We start from the raw sequence: 17608 nt of genomic DNA on the forward strand, positions 1-17608 counted from the left end.
ATGCGTCGGAAGAACGTGTTGCATGCTTGGAACAAGATCGCCTGAAGAGCAGGTACTCTGCGAGTGAACAACAAAGACACGTAACCCAACGACCATGCATACGTGCCCAACAAAATCAATGAACAAACAGAGACCTTAATTATCCTATGCCTAAGGGGCCAATCATTCATTCCACATGAGAGCGAGAGAGGGAATCACAAGACAGAAATACCATGCAGACAGGGGGGGAGGGGGTACTCTGCCAGTCTAAACAATTCGTCTTTGTCACACACCTAACCTGTCAAGCAAGTTTTGTCCAAATCCGTCCAAAACTTTTTGAGATATCCTGCTCACAGACAAACAGACAAACAAGAAATTTGTCGTGCATCGCACGATACTTGCGAAATCCAAAGAAATAATCGTTGCTGTGGAAATAGCAATTTAGAAACTTTGTGTTTTACATGTTTAAATGTTATGCAAAACAAATTTGGTAAATACATTTTCTAATTGCAGCCTAATTGGAGTTTTGCATGTTTGGGATGGTTTTGGCCTTGACCTTTAACTCAGTTTGACCAAACATTACTTGCATGTCGAAATTTCAAGTTAATAGGATGAAAATTGATGATTCTATGTGACATTACCTTTTGATCTTTTGACCTCAAAATCAATGTGCTTCGAGGCTTTGATTGGTGAACAAATTCAATGACCAATATACCATTTCTGTTCAACCTAGCAGAGTACCCAACCTCCAGGTGGGTGGAGATTGGCCATTACTTGCTGAAAAAGTATGGTCTGTATATTGCAAGAAGATGCTATAGATGCTTGTGTGGTCGGCATCCAAAGGGGTCTAACGAGTCTACTTGTATAAAGGGTCTAAGGGGTGTAAAGGTCTAAATTGTCTAAGTGGTCAAAAGGGGTCCACAAGAGTCTTAAGGGGTACAAAGATTTAAGGGGAATTTTGCAAGAGTAGCTGCGGTCCAAAGGGGTCTCATGGGTCTAAAGGTCTAAGGGTCAAGGAATATTAGTGGTCTAAACGGTGTAAATGCCATTACGAGTCGAAGGGGTCCAAAGGTTCTTAAGGTGTCTAAAAGGTCCAATGGGACCGAAAGGGTCAAGGGTTCAAAGCGGTCAAAGTGGTCAAGGGATAGAAGCGGTATTTCGGGTCTAAAGGGTTTTGAAAGGTCCAAAGGGTCTAAAAATGTCTAAAACAACAATGACAAATTTTTAACCTGGACAAACTTTCAACCACTTATCCTACCTCTCTCTTCCTCATCGCTGGCAATTTAAATTGTCACCATGCAACTTGGCCGTGTGTTGGTACCTCTCCCATCAACCATGGCACTTCAGCAAAGGACTTCTGTGATTCCATGGGACTGACTCAATCTGTGACCTTTTCAACTCAGATTCCCACCAATGGCAAATCCTCCCTTCTGGACTTGGTCATGACTAACATTCCCACAAATGTCTCTTGCACTTCCTCTGCTCCAATTGGTTCATCTGATCATGAGCTTGTGAAAGTCAACATCTCTTCGGCAATTCTCAGAGAGCTGCCTCAACGACGGCGAGTCTCGCAGTTCACTCAAGCAAATTGGCAGGGAATGCAAGCAACCATCTCTTCAGGACTGGTCTTCCATATCTACTGCCCATGATGTTAACTCAGCCTGGGAATTTTTCCACAGAAACATGCTCTCTCTTCCATGCACAGATCCATCACATCTCATCTTCAGTTATCCTACCCCTCTTCCCACCCACGGTACACTGAATCCTGTGCTGAGGTAGTTGATCTGAAACAACTTGCCTTCTCTTCCTGGAAGGCGAATCTGACACAAGGTAATGTCAGTGCATTACAAAAAGTCTGCAACAAGTGTGTCCACTCTCAGGAGAGTCTGAAAAAAACATCTATCCAACTTCAAATTGAACTTTCAAATTTGTCTTCCTCCTCCAAAAGGAGGTGGCACCTTTTTTTTTGGTTTGTATACATTGGCGAGGCTCATATGAGAGCCAACACACAACGCACAACAAGGGGGGCAGGAGACAAGAGGAGCGGGAGAGGGAAGGACAAAACAGTGGGGAACAGAGACATAAGATCTGTGCAAGGGAGAGGGATGGGGCAGGGAACATGGGGTATACAATATGGGCACCGCAGGGACTTTCAGGAAGGAAGGCAGGGAATTTGAAGGAGGTAGGTTTTGGGTGGATTAATGGGGGTAGAAAAGATCGTAGTTTTGGATGGGGGAAGATAAGTCTGTCTCTGGTGTATGCTCCCCTTCCTTCCCTTTCATTTCTTCAAATGGCATCACAGACGACTCCACTTGTGAGAAGTCCGAATACCCAAATTCTGTGTTTGCTTCAAAATCTTGTATCCCCAACTCCTCACTCTCGACACCCATCCTTCCCTGTCGTACCCAACTGCTCTTGGACTCTGTGACTTTTGAACCTGAGAAGGCGGAGAGAGTTTTTGCATTCCGTTCTTCACTCTCCTTCCCTCACCTTCCCTCCCATCTCCTCTCCTCTCCTTCACTCCATTCCACTCCCCTCACCTCTCCTGCACTGCACTCCCCTCTCCTCCCCTCTCCTCTCCTCCAATCCCCACTCCTCCACTCTCCTGTCCTCCAGTCCTTTCCCCTCTCATCCACTTTACTCCACTCCCCTCTCCTCTCCACATCGACATACCTCAAGTGCATACCTCGACCAGGCTGAACAGTTTACATTTTGTATCCCACTAATAGGCCAGATCTCCAAATGTATGACTGGTGTTTGGCTTAATTGCTAGGGTGGCGGGCTTTGGATCCGAGGGTCCTGAGTTCAATTCGCGCTCAGCTGTTGAATTAATACCAGGTGGGGTTAACTCGCCCTGTCATCCTTCCGAGGTCGGCAAAATGAGTGCCAGCATGCTGGTATACTGTGTTGGAGATGCGACCCATCTAGGATTGTGCCCAATAGCCAAGGAGACTGCTGAAGCAGCACCAATGCTCTGCACAGAGTATGGTCTCAATCTCCTCCTCCTACTCCTTCTCCTCCTCCAAATCTCATCAGCTTGTTCTTGTCACCAAGCCAACTCATCCACCAAGTTTCATTTGAATCCATCCACAAAGTTTTGAAATATCGTGCCATATATCATTGTTGGCCCGATCTCTCAATGGTGAATACTTACTTTAAAATTCTCCTATCAAGGGGTTGCATTTGAGGATTTGAAGGGATTTTTGAGATCATTTTGAGCTCACCTGGATATTAGTCCAGAGAGCTTATGCAATTGAGCAGTGAGTGGAAAGGTGAGTCAGCAAGTCAGTGAGTCAGTGAGTCTGTAAACACTTCAGACATCATTTCTTGAACCAAACACACGATTTTGATGAAACAGCCTCAAGCTTCATATCTGATGCCTAAGGAAGGCGTATTGACCGCATCAAAATCTGCGCTCATTAAGGGGTTTCTGAGGGGGGGGAGGGGTGGACCCCCAAAATAGGTATTTCCTCTCTTCTCCAAGACTATAGACATGATTTTGATGAAACTTGACCACAACCTTCACCCCCTGTGATGTACCAGAGTTTGTTCACGGCATTAAAAAAAAATTCTCAATGTTTGGAAAATTTTACATCCCTTTACCACACAACAAAGGCTGTTTTATCAATGTGATTATTGCGTTGAAACATTCTCCATATGGTTGTCCTAACAAATCTGTCTCAGTGATCAGTTCAGAATATTCTTAAAATGGAGAGCAGGAAAAAAGGACTTACTGGAAAACGGAGAAGTCTGGTTCTTCTGAACATCCTTTGATTCATTGCTGCAGAAACATGAACATGTTTATATTTTTTAATTTGAGTCATTTTCTCCCTGCATGTTCATTTATACATATTTCACACAATAAGTGTTTGAAAACACCATCGAGCTGGAGCATGCTGCTAATGCTATTCTTTCACCCCATCTCCCCATCCCTCCACCACGCTTTCCTTGACGAACAGAGCCTTTATCCCTTTTGCAATAAGAGTGGTTCGACCATGGCAGGGACCCTGTCCACCTTGCCTCTATCTCTACTTGAGAAGGTTCAGGCTTTGATTGTGACAATTGTGAGATTTACATTGGGATTTATCATGAGGATGCTGATACAAGTTTTTGTTAAAGCTGTATGACTGTCAGCTGTCGGGATGCTTTCCACCAGCCTTGCTCCAGCCCTTCTTTTTGCAATCCGTTCCTTTTCCAAATTGAGAGGAACAATAACTTTCCTGTTAGCTTACTGCTTAAAGCTGGGAGATGGACAATTTGTCTGCAGTGTTAATCTTTAATTCCTGTTTTTGTACATCCAGAACCTGCTTCACTCCATTACCAACTCTAAATTTGAATTAACTGTCAGTTCGTGGAGCTGCCATTTATAGCACTATATTCTGATTGGTCTCTCCAACCTTGATCTGATCCACTGCAGCAAGCTTCCCCTCCAGCAACCAAACTCATTTCTTCTTGGCCTTGAAAAATTCATTTTTGAAACAAGCAACCCCCCCCCCCCCACAAAAAAACAAATAAAAAACAAGAAAAAAGCATAGAAGCAAAGCAAAGAAAGGAATCAAAGCACAAAACACAACTATAAAACAGAATGAAGGCATAAAAAAGGTCGAGATAAATTTAACAGAGAAAGGTGTCAATTGGAACAAAAGGTGACCAAATACATCTGAAAAGGACCGTACAAATGATTTGCAGACACACCTGAATTCCATCAACAAACAATGCGAATGGTTGTTTTATAAATACCTATTCATACCCCAAGCGTGGATGCATTTTCCACAGTCAGGAAAACTTCAACATCTTCTCACTCCAAACTCCAGTGCACCCTTTCCTCCCCCAACCTCCCCTCCCCCCCACCCCCACATTTCCCCATAATCTGCATATTTCTTTAAAATAATAACTGCAGCATCATTGACCAAGAGAAAAACCACAGCCCTATTGTGCACAAGGACAGGTGTTATTTTTGTATTTATATAATTGTCTGTCCCTGAGGAGAACGAGTCATTAGAATGTATAATCGAGTGTGTCAAGACATTATAGTGTGTTAGTTTATCAGTGTGTGCATGTGTGTGTGTGTGTGTCTCCTCCATAACTGCAAAACCATGAAACCTCACAGCCTGAAACTTTGCATGCATACCAAGGGACCTCAAAAGGAGAGTATGAGTGAAAATTGGGTGTTTGAGTTAATTAAAACACACCTTTTGAAGATAATTAATGGACTTATTTAATTATATCCTTTATCAGGCGCATCCTGGACCACCTCACTCTCATCCTCGGTTGCTTCGCTCTCCCTCGCTGATGTCTCAAGTCCCCATTTTGTTCAGCCTGCTCAACAATGCCTTGAGATGGAACAGGCCGCAATGGTTTATTAACGATAAAGCACCCAAAATGATTATTTTTCACTTTCCTCACTTATCATCGAATGCCTCAACTACATATCTCCAAACTGCTGTAACAGTGATCTTCACTATTGTCTTAGAGGGGGGGGGGAAATTTTGCCAATAAGACATCAGTGTGAGAGCCACCACACTGCCGGTGGGCTGAGCAATGAAAAACAGAGGTTATGTACATCACTTTTGTGTTGTGTTATAGTGTCATTTTGTGAGTGTTATCGTTTTGGAATTTGGAGCTTGGAGCGATTTCATGCATTATATGATGCAATTTTCCACAATCTTCTCTCAAAGACGAATTAAAGGATGTTATCAAAATATAATTTGAGTTTTGAGAATTGGATAACATTCCCTTCTGTTCCCCATTGTTTTGTCCTTCCCTCTCCTGCCCCTCGTATCTCATACCCCCCTTGCTGTGCATTGTGTTAGCTCTCCTACGAGCATTGACAATGTATACAAAAAAACCTCGAAATCTGGAGTGAAATCTGAAAATGTTAAGAATTTGGCGATGTTTGGTTATTTGCGGAAATGTGCCATTGCCAATTAGCTTGCTATCGCTTGCCAAGCCAGCCGTTCCTTATCAACCATTTAATTGGAGTGCTTAAGTCACTTGCCAAGCTCGACCTATATGCTCTACTTCTACTCAGACGAGGTCACTCAACCCTGGATATGCTCCTTCTGCTCTCCCAACAATGGATGGAGGTCCTCAATGCCGGACATGAAATCAGAGCCATATCCCTCGACATATCGCATGCTTTTGACACGGTCTGGAACCTTCCCTGCCCTGCTCACCAAACTCTCTTCCGATGGTATCCAAGGCCATCTCCACTCATGGCTCGCAGACTTCCTCTCCTGTCACAGCCAATGTGTTGCCCTAAATGGAGTTCTTTCATCCCCTCTTCCTGTCCAGGCTGGAGTTCCTCAAGGTAGCGTTCTGGGCCCAGTTCTTTTTCTGGTTTTCAGCAACGATCTCTCCGACTCTCTGGAAAATCCTCTCTATCTCTTTGCTAATGACTCCACCCTCTGCCATACTATCTGTCATCCCTCAGACCGGCAAGCAGCAGCTTCTTCGCTCACTGCAGATCTGGGTAAAATCACAAACTGGTCCAACACGTGGAAACATGTCTTTCAATCTGGACAAATCCCACACTCTCACTATGTCTCGCCGAAAGGACCGTTTAGAAAACTCCCCCATCCACTTTCTCAACAATCCTTTGGAAGAAGTCCTTTCTTTCAAGCTTCTGGGTCTCACTATCTGCCATGACCTTTCCTAGGAAAACCACATTTCAAACTTCGCCTCCACAGCCAGTCGCCGACTGGGAATCCTCCGTCGTGCAAAGTTCTTCCTCGGCCCACCTTAGCTCCTGACCACTTGCAAAGCTTTCGTCCGCAGCCTGATGGAGTACTGCTCTCCCCCCCCCACCTTTCTTGGCTTCACGCTGTGGAAACCAAGGCATTTCGGATCATTGGCATCTCCCGCGATGAGGCTGAGTCTTTGGGCCTTACAATCTCTCACCGCAGGCAAGTCGGTGGTCTTTCTGTCTTCTACCGTCTCCTCTCCAGCCTCGCCCCCCATGCTCTCTTTGCGATTTATCCCCACCACATTTCCGCAGGGCGCTCAAGGTCCGCCAACAACCCCCTTCTGGTAAAACTACCAAAATCACGAATCACGGCTCACCTTCACTCTTTCATTCCTATTTTTCCCCACCTTTGGGATAAACTCCTTCACTCTATTCAATCCCATTCTTCCCTCCAGGCATTCAAAACAGCTGTTCACCACCACCTCTTATCAACCCCCATCAAAATCCTCGATCTTTTCTACCCCTAATAATCCACCCAAGCCCACCTCCTTCAAATTCCCTACTTTCCTTCCTGAAAGTCCCTGTAATGTCCATCTTGTATTCCCCATGTTCCCTGCCCCCATCCCTCTCCCTTCCATAGATATCCTAATGTCTCTGTTCCCCACTGTTTTGTCTTTCCCACTCCTGCCCCTCTTGTCTCATGTCCCCCTTGCTGTGCGTTGTGTGTTGGCTCTCATACGAGCCTCGACAAGGTATATAATTTTTTTTTTTAAAGCGCCCTACACTGCTGCAGTCAATAGCGGCGCAGTTCGTGTCCCGATTGGATGTACAGTTGGCAGTTACTACAATACAATGTAGTGGTATGTAGACAGCACACACAGACATGGAACATATGAGACAATTTGGATCAGTAAAGGGACTCTCCGTGGATGTGTGTGGATGCCTGTATGCTTCGTTTCGGGTGCCGTGTTGGCAAAGTTTCATCCCATATCTTATGATGATGATGGGTGGTGAAGGTTTTAATGTTTAACCTCAGCAACATATGAGCAATCACGTTTTCCTTTATCCCCGTGACTGTTTCTCAAGTAATTGGTTATTACCTCGGCCAACGAAGGTGGAAGGAGGTTACGTTTTCACCCCTTTTCTGTCTATCTGTTTGTCTGTTTGTGTGCAGGATATATCAAAAAGTTGTGGATGGATTTAGATGAAAATTGGTGGACTGGTTGACTGACTGGTTTGACTTTCCACAGACTGCTGTGTGACATGGAAGAACTGATTCGAAGTTGGTGAAGGTCTGGATCCAAAACTTTAAATCCGTTGGTGAAAGGATTTAGGCAAAACTTGATGGACAGGTTGGATGTGTGACAAGGATGAATTCATTTGATATTGGTGAAGATCTGAATCAGGATCCACGAGAATTATTAATTTTGAAAGTGATTCTTTACCATTGAGAGATTAGGCCTAAAAATGATATACAGTGTAGCTCACTCAATACAGTATCTCCAAAAGTTATTGGGCTCGATACGTTCCATGAGATCAAGCATTGCGTGGCGGAGGTATGCGCTCTACTGAGTGCCCTTCTCGTTTTATATGAATCGGTTGTGCTTTACAAAGGTTATATGGTTTCTCCTTGTGAGTTTCAAAGCCAAATATATTTTAAAACACCCAATTTCTGAGCCGTTTGCCATATTAACACATTTACTAAATTACAGAGCCCAATTTCGTTTTTTTCCCCACTCATCACACGACGATTGGCAGCTGTTTATAAAGAATATCATGTTTATGCACATCTTGAAACTTCTACAATGCAATGTTGGTTTTAAAAATTTGCTTTTTGAAATTTCCCCAAAACAAGGGTTGAAGTTACTCAAGGTTTTTGGGTTGTACACAGTACATACTGTATTCGTAATCACACTGAATGCAATCAGCCGATTCCTGAAAAATTGCCTATATATATATATATATATATATATATATATATATATATATATATATATATATATATATATATATATATATATATATATATATATATATATATATATATATATATATATATATATATATATATATATATATATATATATATATGAGCCTGGTGTTGGAGCAGTGGTTAGGGCAGCGGCTTGGGATCCAAGAGGTCCTGAGTTCAAGCCCCGTTGCGCCACTGAATTAATACACCAGGGGGTTGACTCAGCCTGTCATCCTTCCGAGGTCGGCGAAATGAGTACCAGTATACGGGGCCAGTGTATACCCCGGTTAAATCCCTGTGTCGTACCATATCCCTGTGTCGTAAGAGGCGACCACGGTTGCGTCAGGAAGGGCATCCGGCATAAAACATGTGCCAAATCACTATGCGGATCATACGGATGATCCGCTGTGGCGACCCCGAACGGGAGCAGCCGAAAGAAGAAGAAGAAGAAGATGTATATATCTATATATGTATATATGTATATATATTTGAATATATATATATATATCTATATATATATATATATATGTGTATATATATATATATTGTGTGTGTGTGTGTGTGTGTGTGTGTGTGTGTGTGTGTGTGTGTGTGTGTGTGTTGTTTATAGGGCATAACATTCCCTCTGCTAACTCCCATACCCCCCCCCCCTCTCTCTTTGTCACATCCTCACTCCAGCCACTCCTAATGCAATGCAGCTCCCTCCTCCCTCATATATCTCTATATCTCTCTCCACAACCCCCTCTTCTTATTCTTATTCCTCTCTCTCTCTATTGATGGTGGTTATCTCAACACATATTCATATGGTGGTTGTCACCATATGTGTCCGGACGGTGGCAATGTCTGGGTGGTGTTTTCTCTGGACAGCTTGGCTGCAGATGTGTCCAAGTGGTGTTGGTCTGTGAATGCGTCCAGGCAGTGTTGGTCTGCAGACGCGTCTGGGTAGTGTTGGTCTGCGGACGCGTCCGGGTGGTGTTTATAGTATGACCGGTAAAAAATGGATTTCAGACATTATTTTGTTTCCAAATTTACTGTTGTTCTGTGCAGAATCATTTTGATGAGACAGTATGAATCGCAATTCATGCTCCGCTGCACATCTGCCTTCCCTTATCCTCACCTCATGCTGCCTTCCCTTCCCCCACCCCTCCACACTCTCCCTCACTCCTCGCTCTTTGCCCCTCCACCTCCTCACTATTTCCCCTTCTACCTCCTCACTCTCCCCCCTCTAATACCAATTCACTCTACCCCCACCCCTCTCTCCCCTCTCCTCCCCCTCTTAGTATTCCCTTCAACGAAGCGAAAGGTAGTATTTTCTCGTCTATAATATAAAAGCTCAGTCTCGGCTTGCCTGCGTCTGTCCACAATTGTCCTCTCGGGGATACAACTAATCAAGCTCAATCTGCAAAAGGTATGATCATAGTTGAGTGAGGTTTCAAACAGTATGATATATTTCAGTAAAGTGAGGATATATGGGTTGGTTTCAATTTGCATTTAAACAAAACTCTTCTTCCTTCATCTTCTTCACTTATAATAATGGTGAGTCTCATTCAATCCCATCTCTCATATCGATAAGATTCAGAAAATGCTTCTTATGTTCAATACTTTTTCAACATTTCCATTTGCTATATTAAATACTTTATTTTTTTTCTCAACATTTCCATTTTATTCATGTAACAGTAATATATCACCCATTTTCATCTTCTTCTCCTTATCCGCTTTATAAGGGGTGAAGTACGATGGCACCATTCGTCTGCCCTGCCTTGACCACGATATTCCTCCACCTCCCTCTGTCCACAGCCAACGCCTTCCACTCCCCAACCACCCCTACCTTACGGATATCCCTCCTCACACAATCCTCCCATCTCAACCACGGTCTACCTCTTTTCCTCTGTTCTTGCTTCTTCAACCAATCTGCTCTCTTTGACATTCTCTCTACCCCCATCCGCACCAAGTGTCCAGCTGATCTCAGCTGGCATTTCACCAATCTCCCCGTCAAACTCATTTTCACACCAATCTCTTCCCTCAGTTCATCCATCCTCCTTGACTACCACAATCATTGACCCAGTTATTCTCGCAAACCTGCAACCTCTGTTGTTGTCTCTGTCAGTGCCACCCTCTCCAGGCTATAAAGGTAGGCCGGCATTACACATAACATCAGAACCTTCCTTTTCAATTTTATTGATATCTTCCTGTCTGCCATTACTCCGTCGACCATCTTCCACACATTTGCAACAACATGAATCCTCCTCCGCCCCTCTGCCTCGGACTTACCATCCCCGGTCACTGTTGCTCCATGATACTGTTCCTCCCTAATTGCCTGCCTGATCTCCTTCCCCTCAAACCTGATATTCATTTATTTTCTCTGCTGCCCGACCCACATCACCTCAGTCTTCTCCATACTCATCTTAAGCCCATACTTCCCAAATGCCTCTTTCCACTCCGCCAGTACTTCCTGCATCTCCTCCCCACCACAAAATATTTCTGATTATATGCCTATCAAACAGTATTTCTGATTATACACTGCATTTCGCTCTACTTGCAACACAGGTGAGAAAAGAATACGAAAAAAGCAGCTGATATTTCACCAATTTAGAAACATGATTTAAGGGTGAAAGTTAATTTTTTTTCCTGGGTACCCCTTCTCGTTGATACTCAAAGCAACCACTACATTGCCTTTTGAGGAGTTGGTTTGGCGAGTAAGAGATAAGCATTGCCAGTGGAAGTTGATTTGTTTCTTTATAAATGGGGAAATCCCACTGTGCCCCAATCTTTAGAAATGCGAACAAACAGGGTGAAACTTGTCTCATAAATGATTGCTTTGATGAGAAAACCTATTAAAATAGTTTTTAATCAAAGTTACTGGGCTGGACACAAAATATATCTTTATTTTGACATCCTTCCCCCCCCAACCCCCACCCATGATGCTCGGTGATGATTTGCCTGACCCCCACCAAAAGAAAAAAAAATGAGACTGTGAATGAGCACAATGTCACCATTTAAAACTTTTGATCAGCTTCCATTCTGCAAGTTTTTTTTAATGTTGTTTTTGTACCCCACCCCTCCGACAAGGTCAGAGACGGAGGACATTAAAATGAGCTCCTCCACCAACTGATCATCTGTCAATGTACTTTTGTGTTCACCGTGTTTCAAAAAACATTGAACATTTAGCTTTCATATTACAGATATCTATTCCCCATGCGTTATCTCAACCTGAATAGATCACGGCAGTGATTGGCTGAATTATGTTGTAATGGCAACCATCTCTGTAACTTGGATTGTGTATGCAATATGAAATTTTCTTTTTTAAACCTTGAACTTTTAGCTTCATATTGCAAATATCGATTCCTCATGGCATGATCTCAACCTGATAAAATTACGGTTGAAATTGGCCGAATTATATTGTCATGGCAACCATCTTGTAACTTGGCATGTCAGACATTTTTCACATATTTCAAAAACCGTTCAAGATTTAGGTTTGAAATTACACATATATGTTCCCCCATACCACCCAAAAGGCTGAGGACCTGGAATACAAGTCCCTTTTTTCTTTTCTTTTTTTAAATCAGTGACATCTGACAGCTCAGCCAATGAAATAGAATTGCCCTCAGCTCCCTCCAAATTTAACAAACTTCTAGTTGAACGTCCTGCTTTCTCCTTTTGAAAAATGCCATCTTGTAGCTTCAAATTAAATCATTGAAACAGCACTTCTGTCATTTTTGGACAAATTCAACTGAAGGTAAGTTCATTCTAAATTGACACATCCTGTTGTGGTGAAGAGAAATCAAAGAGGGTTGCATGCACGAAGATGAAGGTGGTGTCAAGTGATTGTGCCTCTGACGCCCTCCTCGCCCCTCACCTCACCCTCATGACACTCTATAATGCTCCGGGAAACACCCGCTTCCACACCCCTCAAAGCGTCACATATTTTGCGTATGACCCCTAATGGAAAAGCTTGCACGTGCATCACATGCAGGACAGAATATGACACAACAGTGTAGTTTCACACTAAACACAATCAAAGGACATGTTTTTCTCACTACTTACTTGGTGTTCTTTGTCAGCCTTCTCCACCATTGCCTGATTCGAAAAAGAAGATAAAAAGTCAGTTTATTGTCCAATTAGTGAGAAATATCCATCCAGAATCACCAAAAAAAACTTGGTAAAACATTGACCTCAACATTGGCAAAGTAAGAGAAAAACAAATTTTACTTACTGGAGACGCTTAAAACAAGAAACGTTCTTAGTTCCCATCTTTGGTCGGATCACTCATGAATCTTTGAAAGAACCTCCTGTGAAAAGACAAGACTTTCAAGTCCACAAAGGAGTACAGGTCAAGTATGGGAGCATGTGCCAGAACAGCACGTTGCTGCGTGAGTACAAAAAGGAGTACAAAATGTAATAAACTGCATATTATGTTATCTATACATTTTACGAACTCATCAAACCTTTACATCCAACAAGTGGAACCAAAACTCCACACCCCCCCCACCCCAACTTTCTGTCTGTCTCTGTCTCTGTCTCTCTCCCTCCCCCCCTTCTCCATATCTCTCTTCCCCCCTCTCTCTTTCTCTCCCCCCTTCCCTCTCTCTTTCTGTCTCCCTATCTCCCTCTCTTTCCCCCCCCCCACCTCCCTCTCTCCCATAAACAAAAACGGCATTCGGTGGAGTGCGTACCTCCGCCAAGCTGAGCAGATTACGTTTTGTATCCCACTGATAAGCTGAATCTGTATCCGGATCTGAAACAAAATCGAATCGGCTTGTTCTTGTCACCAAACCAACTCATCCATCTCATTTTGTCATAACTTGTCCATAACTTTTTGAAATATCGTGCTCAACATCGTTTTTTGGCCCCAACTCTCAATAGTGAAGAATCACTTCAAAAAAAAATGAAAAATTATCAAATCCAGATCCAGATCTTCACTAAAATCGAATGAATTCGTCCTCATCACACACACAACGTGTCCACCAAGTTTCGGCCGATCCATCCACAACTTTTTGAGAAATCTGCGGACGCGCCCGGGCGGTGTTGGTGTGCGGATGATATTGTTCTACATGTCGTTTTTCGTCCCATCTCTCATTGCTGAAGAATCACTTTAAAAAAATTATAGTCTCCAGATCCACACCAAAAATGCTCCTTGCTGTCCTTGGCCGGTCACCTAGATACACAAAAAATTTCAGAACGCTTGATTGGGGAGAACTACATAACATGGTATATATATATATATATATATATATATATATATATATATATATATATATATATATATATATATATATATATATATATATATATATATATATATATATGTCTTCCGATCCACCGTTTCCTTCTCAGTGGTTTCCTCGTACATTTTAATGTGTCCATGAAGACGATGAATCTCCCTCTGTAGCTCACTGGTGATGATATCGTCGTACCTCTCTGTGAGATGGTGTATTTTCATGGCAATGTTGCTCTCCTTGGATAGGTCCATCAGGTAAATGAGTGACGTGAGAAACCCAAATTTAATGTTCATGTCACTTATCTTATGTGGGTGCGTCAGATCGTTTCCTCATGGAGGCGATCCAAGATTTCATCTTGCTCACATGTAATGAAAGGTTATTGCGAGTAATTTCGGATTTCGGGCGAGCTTTCAAGGCTGAATCGTGTTAAACTAACTAAGGGTCCCGCGTCATTCTGACGGACTTTTCTGGTGTTGTACCTCGAGTTATCTGTGTCACTGTTCGCCTGGTCTCGGTCAAACCATGAGGGTTTGGTGGAACAGTTGATGAGTGTAAACAAACGCATGTTTACCAATAACACTAGACCGTGCAAGCACAGGAATGAGACGCGAACGGTGAACTGGAATGAGCTACGAACACGTCGCTGTCACCTCTTCGAGTTGAATTTACCAGCACGCCATGCGCTCCTTTTTGCCCACTCCCTCCAGGACATCGTTGCCGGGCGGGGCCATTTGCACAGTTCAACCTCTCCCTGGGCTTGTGCTGACATGCTCAATGGGAAATTGTGACCCCCCCTCACACACACAAGCACTCGCTCTGCCAGTGGGGGGAGGGGGAAAGACTCAGCAACATTGGGGATGAGGGACAAAATAGAGGAAGACTTGAACAAACAAGCGGTGTGAATGAGGGTCGGGGAGGACACACAGGGTGAACAAGATGGATGCAGAGTGAAACTCTTTGGAAGGATAGACCAGACGTTTGGAAAGAGGAGGAGCAGGATTCTCAAGATGGAACAGATATATATATAATATATATATATATATATATATATATATATATATATATATATATATATATATATATATATATATATATCTTCTTTTTCTTCTTTCGGCTGCTCCCGTTAGGGGTCGCCACAGCGGATCATCCGTATGATGCACATAGTGATTTGGCACATGTTTTACTCCGGATGCCCTTCCTGACGCAACCCTGGTCGCCTCTTACGACACAGGGATATGGTACACCTATTTTAACCGGGGTATACACCGGCCCAGTATACTGGCACTCATTTCACCGACCTCGGAAGGATGACAGGCTGAGTCAACCCCCTAGTGTATTAATTCAGTGGCCCAACGGGGCTTGAACTCACGACCTTTTGGATCCCAAGCCGCTGCCCTAACTACACGGGTATATGCTAGTATCGACAATTTATCACCACTGAATTGCTACTTATGACATCGAGATCCTGGTACAACTCGAACAGCATGGCATACCTTATTAAACATCCTAATTACCCTTTGAATGCATACCCCCCCTCAGACGTAACAATATATATACTCGCATATACCCGTGCAGACATATATATATATATATATATATATATATATATATATATATATATATATATATATATATACACTAGCATATACCCGTGCAGACATATATATATATATATATATATATATATATATATATATATATATATATATATATATATATATATATATATATATATATATACACTAGCATATACCCGTGCAGACATATATATATATATATATATATATATATATATATATATATATATATATATATATATATATATATATATATATATATATATATATATATATATATATATATATATATATATATATATATATATATATATATATACTAGCATATACCCGTGCAGATATATATATATATATATATATATATATATATATATATATATATATATATATATATATATATATATATATATATATATATATATCTATATACTCTTCGAAAACATCCCTAAAGTGAACTTGTGCGTCCCAAACTGGGTCGCAACAACCATCGAACTCGCTCTGCCATTACATTTTGATCAGTTACCAAGCAACCCGAAGAGGTGAATGTTATGGGTGATATACAAGTCCATCACAGCACTCCAGTCCGTGCCTCCTCAACCCTAACCCCAGTCCATTCCCCCCTTATCCAGCCGACATGAAGTGGAATGTGACCTTCCACAAGCGGGACTGCTTCACCGTCCATGCGAGATTCTCCTCAGGAAGCACGGATCGCATTGTTGCTGAGAAGTTCTTACAACTCGGGTTTCAGGACATGACTAGGCAGAGTCCTCGAAGTGTGACGGGCCTTGCTCACGAGACTCGACGGCTGCGGTTTGTTTGTGCGTTTTAAACTGGAATAAAAGAGGAATGGACACACTCTTGTGTTGTGCTGAGGTCGTGAATCCTGCGATACAGCGATTTTCAAATGGAGGTTAGAGGAGGAACAGAAGGGGAGGGGTGAGGGAGGAGTGAGGGAGGGGTGAGGGAGGGGTGAGGGAGGGGTGAGGGAGGGGTGAGGGAGGAGTGAGGGAGGGTGAGGGAGGGATGAGGGAGGGATGAGGGAGGGGTGAGGGAGGAGTGAGGGAGGGGTGAGGGAGGGATGAGAGAGGGGTGAGGGAGGAGAGGTGAGAGAATGGACGGGTGAGAGTGAGATGAACTACTCCCTCACGACTCAACAACCGCTCGCACCCTTTTGAATAAATGGAAAATGTCGCCATTAATGAGTTTCAGAGAATGAATGATGGACGGAGCGCAAGGATTCTGAGCAGGAGGCGAATACTGATCAAACAATTCCATCATCCTTATAAATCCACATCAAACGAACGTGAAAAAGGATAACGAAGCAAGCATTTACCTTTTTGTTCTTCACGAACAACTCCAGAAAACACCGGAGAAATCTCTCGTCAAGAACTGCAGGAAATTCTGGCACGCAAGTACACGGCAACTGTCACTATGGCAACGGAAAACAGCCCCACCCACAACACTATGACGTTTCAGTTACGCTCACGATTTCTATCCAATCAGATGCTCCGGTTTTCCTTTCGAGACTTTAACTGCCGATCGATGGGGGTAGGGCAAGGTATTTTTGAGCGTCACCATGACGCGTCCCAAACAATTCTGGTCACGTGGGTTATTTCCGCCATTTTGTTTCCATCGACAGCTCGTTCTTTTTGCAATGATGGGGGTGTGTAAGTGTGTTCCGTTAGCAAGCAGCTTGTTCTGCATCAACCGCTTTGCAAGCCGTTCACTGAGCCGCTCGGCGAGTGGAACATGCGATTCTGAGAGGTGCTTTTGTTATGTTTGCAAAAATGGCCGCCGAAGTCAAAACTCTCCTCCAACCAATGAAATTCTTTATCTTTCATTTCATCTTACTCGTATTCTGGAGCCGCTGCAAACACAATTAATTAGTTTGGGGAAGTTGTTACAAGAGGATGGCGAAAAACTGGAAATGACTCCTTTACATTGTTTACATTGGAGACCTTAAGCGGTGCCGAGCACTCCGTTCCGTTGGAGTGTTTGCTTAAGCGCTTTGAATCAGGAAAGCCGTCTAGAAAGTGGTGGCAATCTTCTTACTGACGGAGCACACCCCCAGCTCAGTTGGCCAAGTTAATCTTCAGGGTGCCGGGAGGCGGTGATCAAGGATGAAAAACGTGTCTGGTGAAGATTACTAGGGTTCATCTCGGTGGGTTAATCGAAC

General features: G+C 43.0%; 1 protein-coding gene across 1 annotated transcript in view; it reads right to left on the reverse strand.

Moving 5' to 3' along the window:
- Nucleotides 1–16886, reverse strand: part of LOC147010726 (uncharacterized) — a 124782-nt gene extending 107896 nt beyond the window's left edge. The window contains exons 1-4 of the mRNA XM_085859013.1: nucleotides 16766–16886; nucleotides 12850–12925; nucleotides 12681–12713; nucleotides 3714–3760 (exon numbers count right to left, since the gene is read on the reverse strand). Of these exons, the coding sequence (XP_085715139.1) occupies nucleotides 3714–3760; nucleotides 12681–12713; nucleotides 12850–12887 (118 nt within the window). The 5' untranslated portion in view covers nucleotides 12888–12925; nucleotides 16766–16886. The remainder of the gene's footprint in view (nucleotides 1–3713; nucleotides 3761–12680; nucleotides 12714–12849; nucleotides 12926–16765) is intronic.
- Nucleotides 16887–17608: the final 722 nt, after the last annotated feature.

This window comes from Eptatretus burgeri, chromosome 16, assembly GCF_056783735.1.
Source record: "Eptatretus burgeri isolate ZD-2024b chromosome 16, Ebu_testis_v1, whole genome shotgun sequence".
Lineage (NCBI taxonomy): Eukaryota > Metazoa > Chordata > Myxini > Myxiniformes > Myxinidae > Eptatretus > Eptatretus burgeri.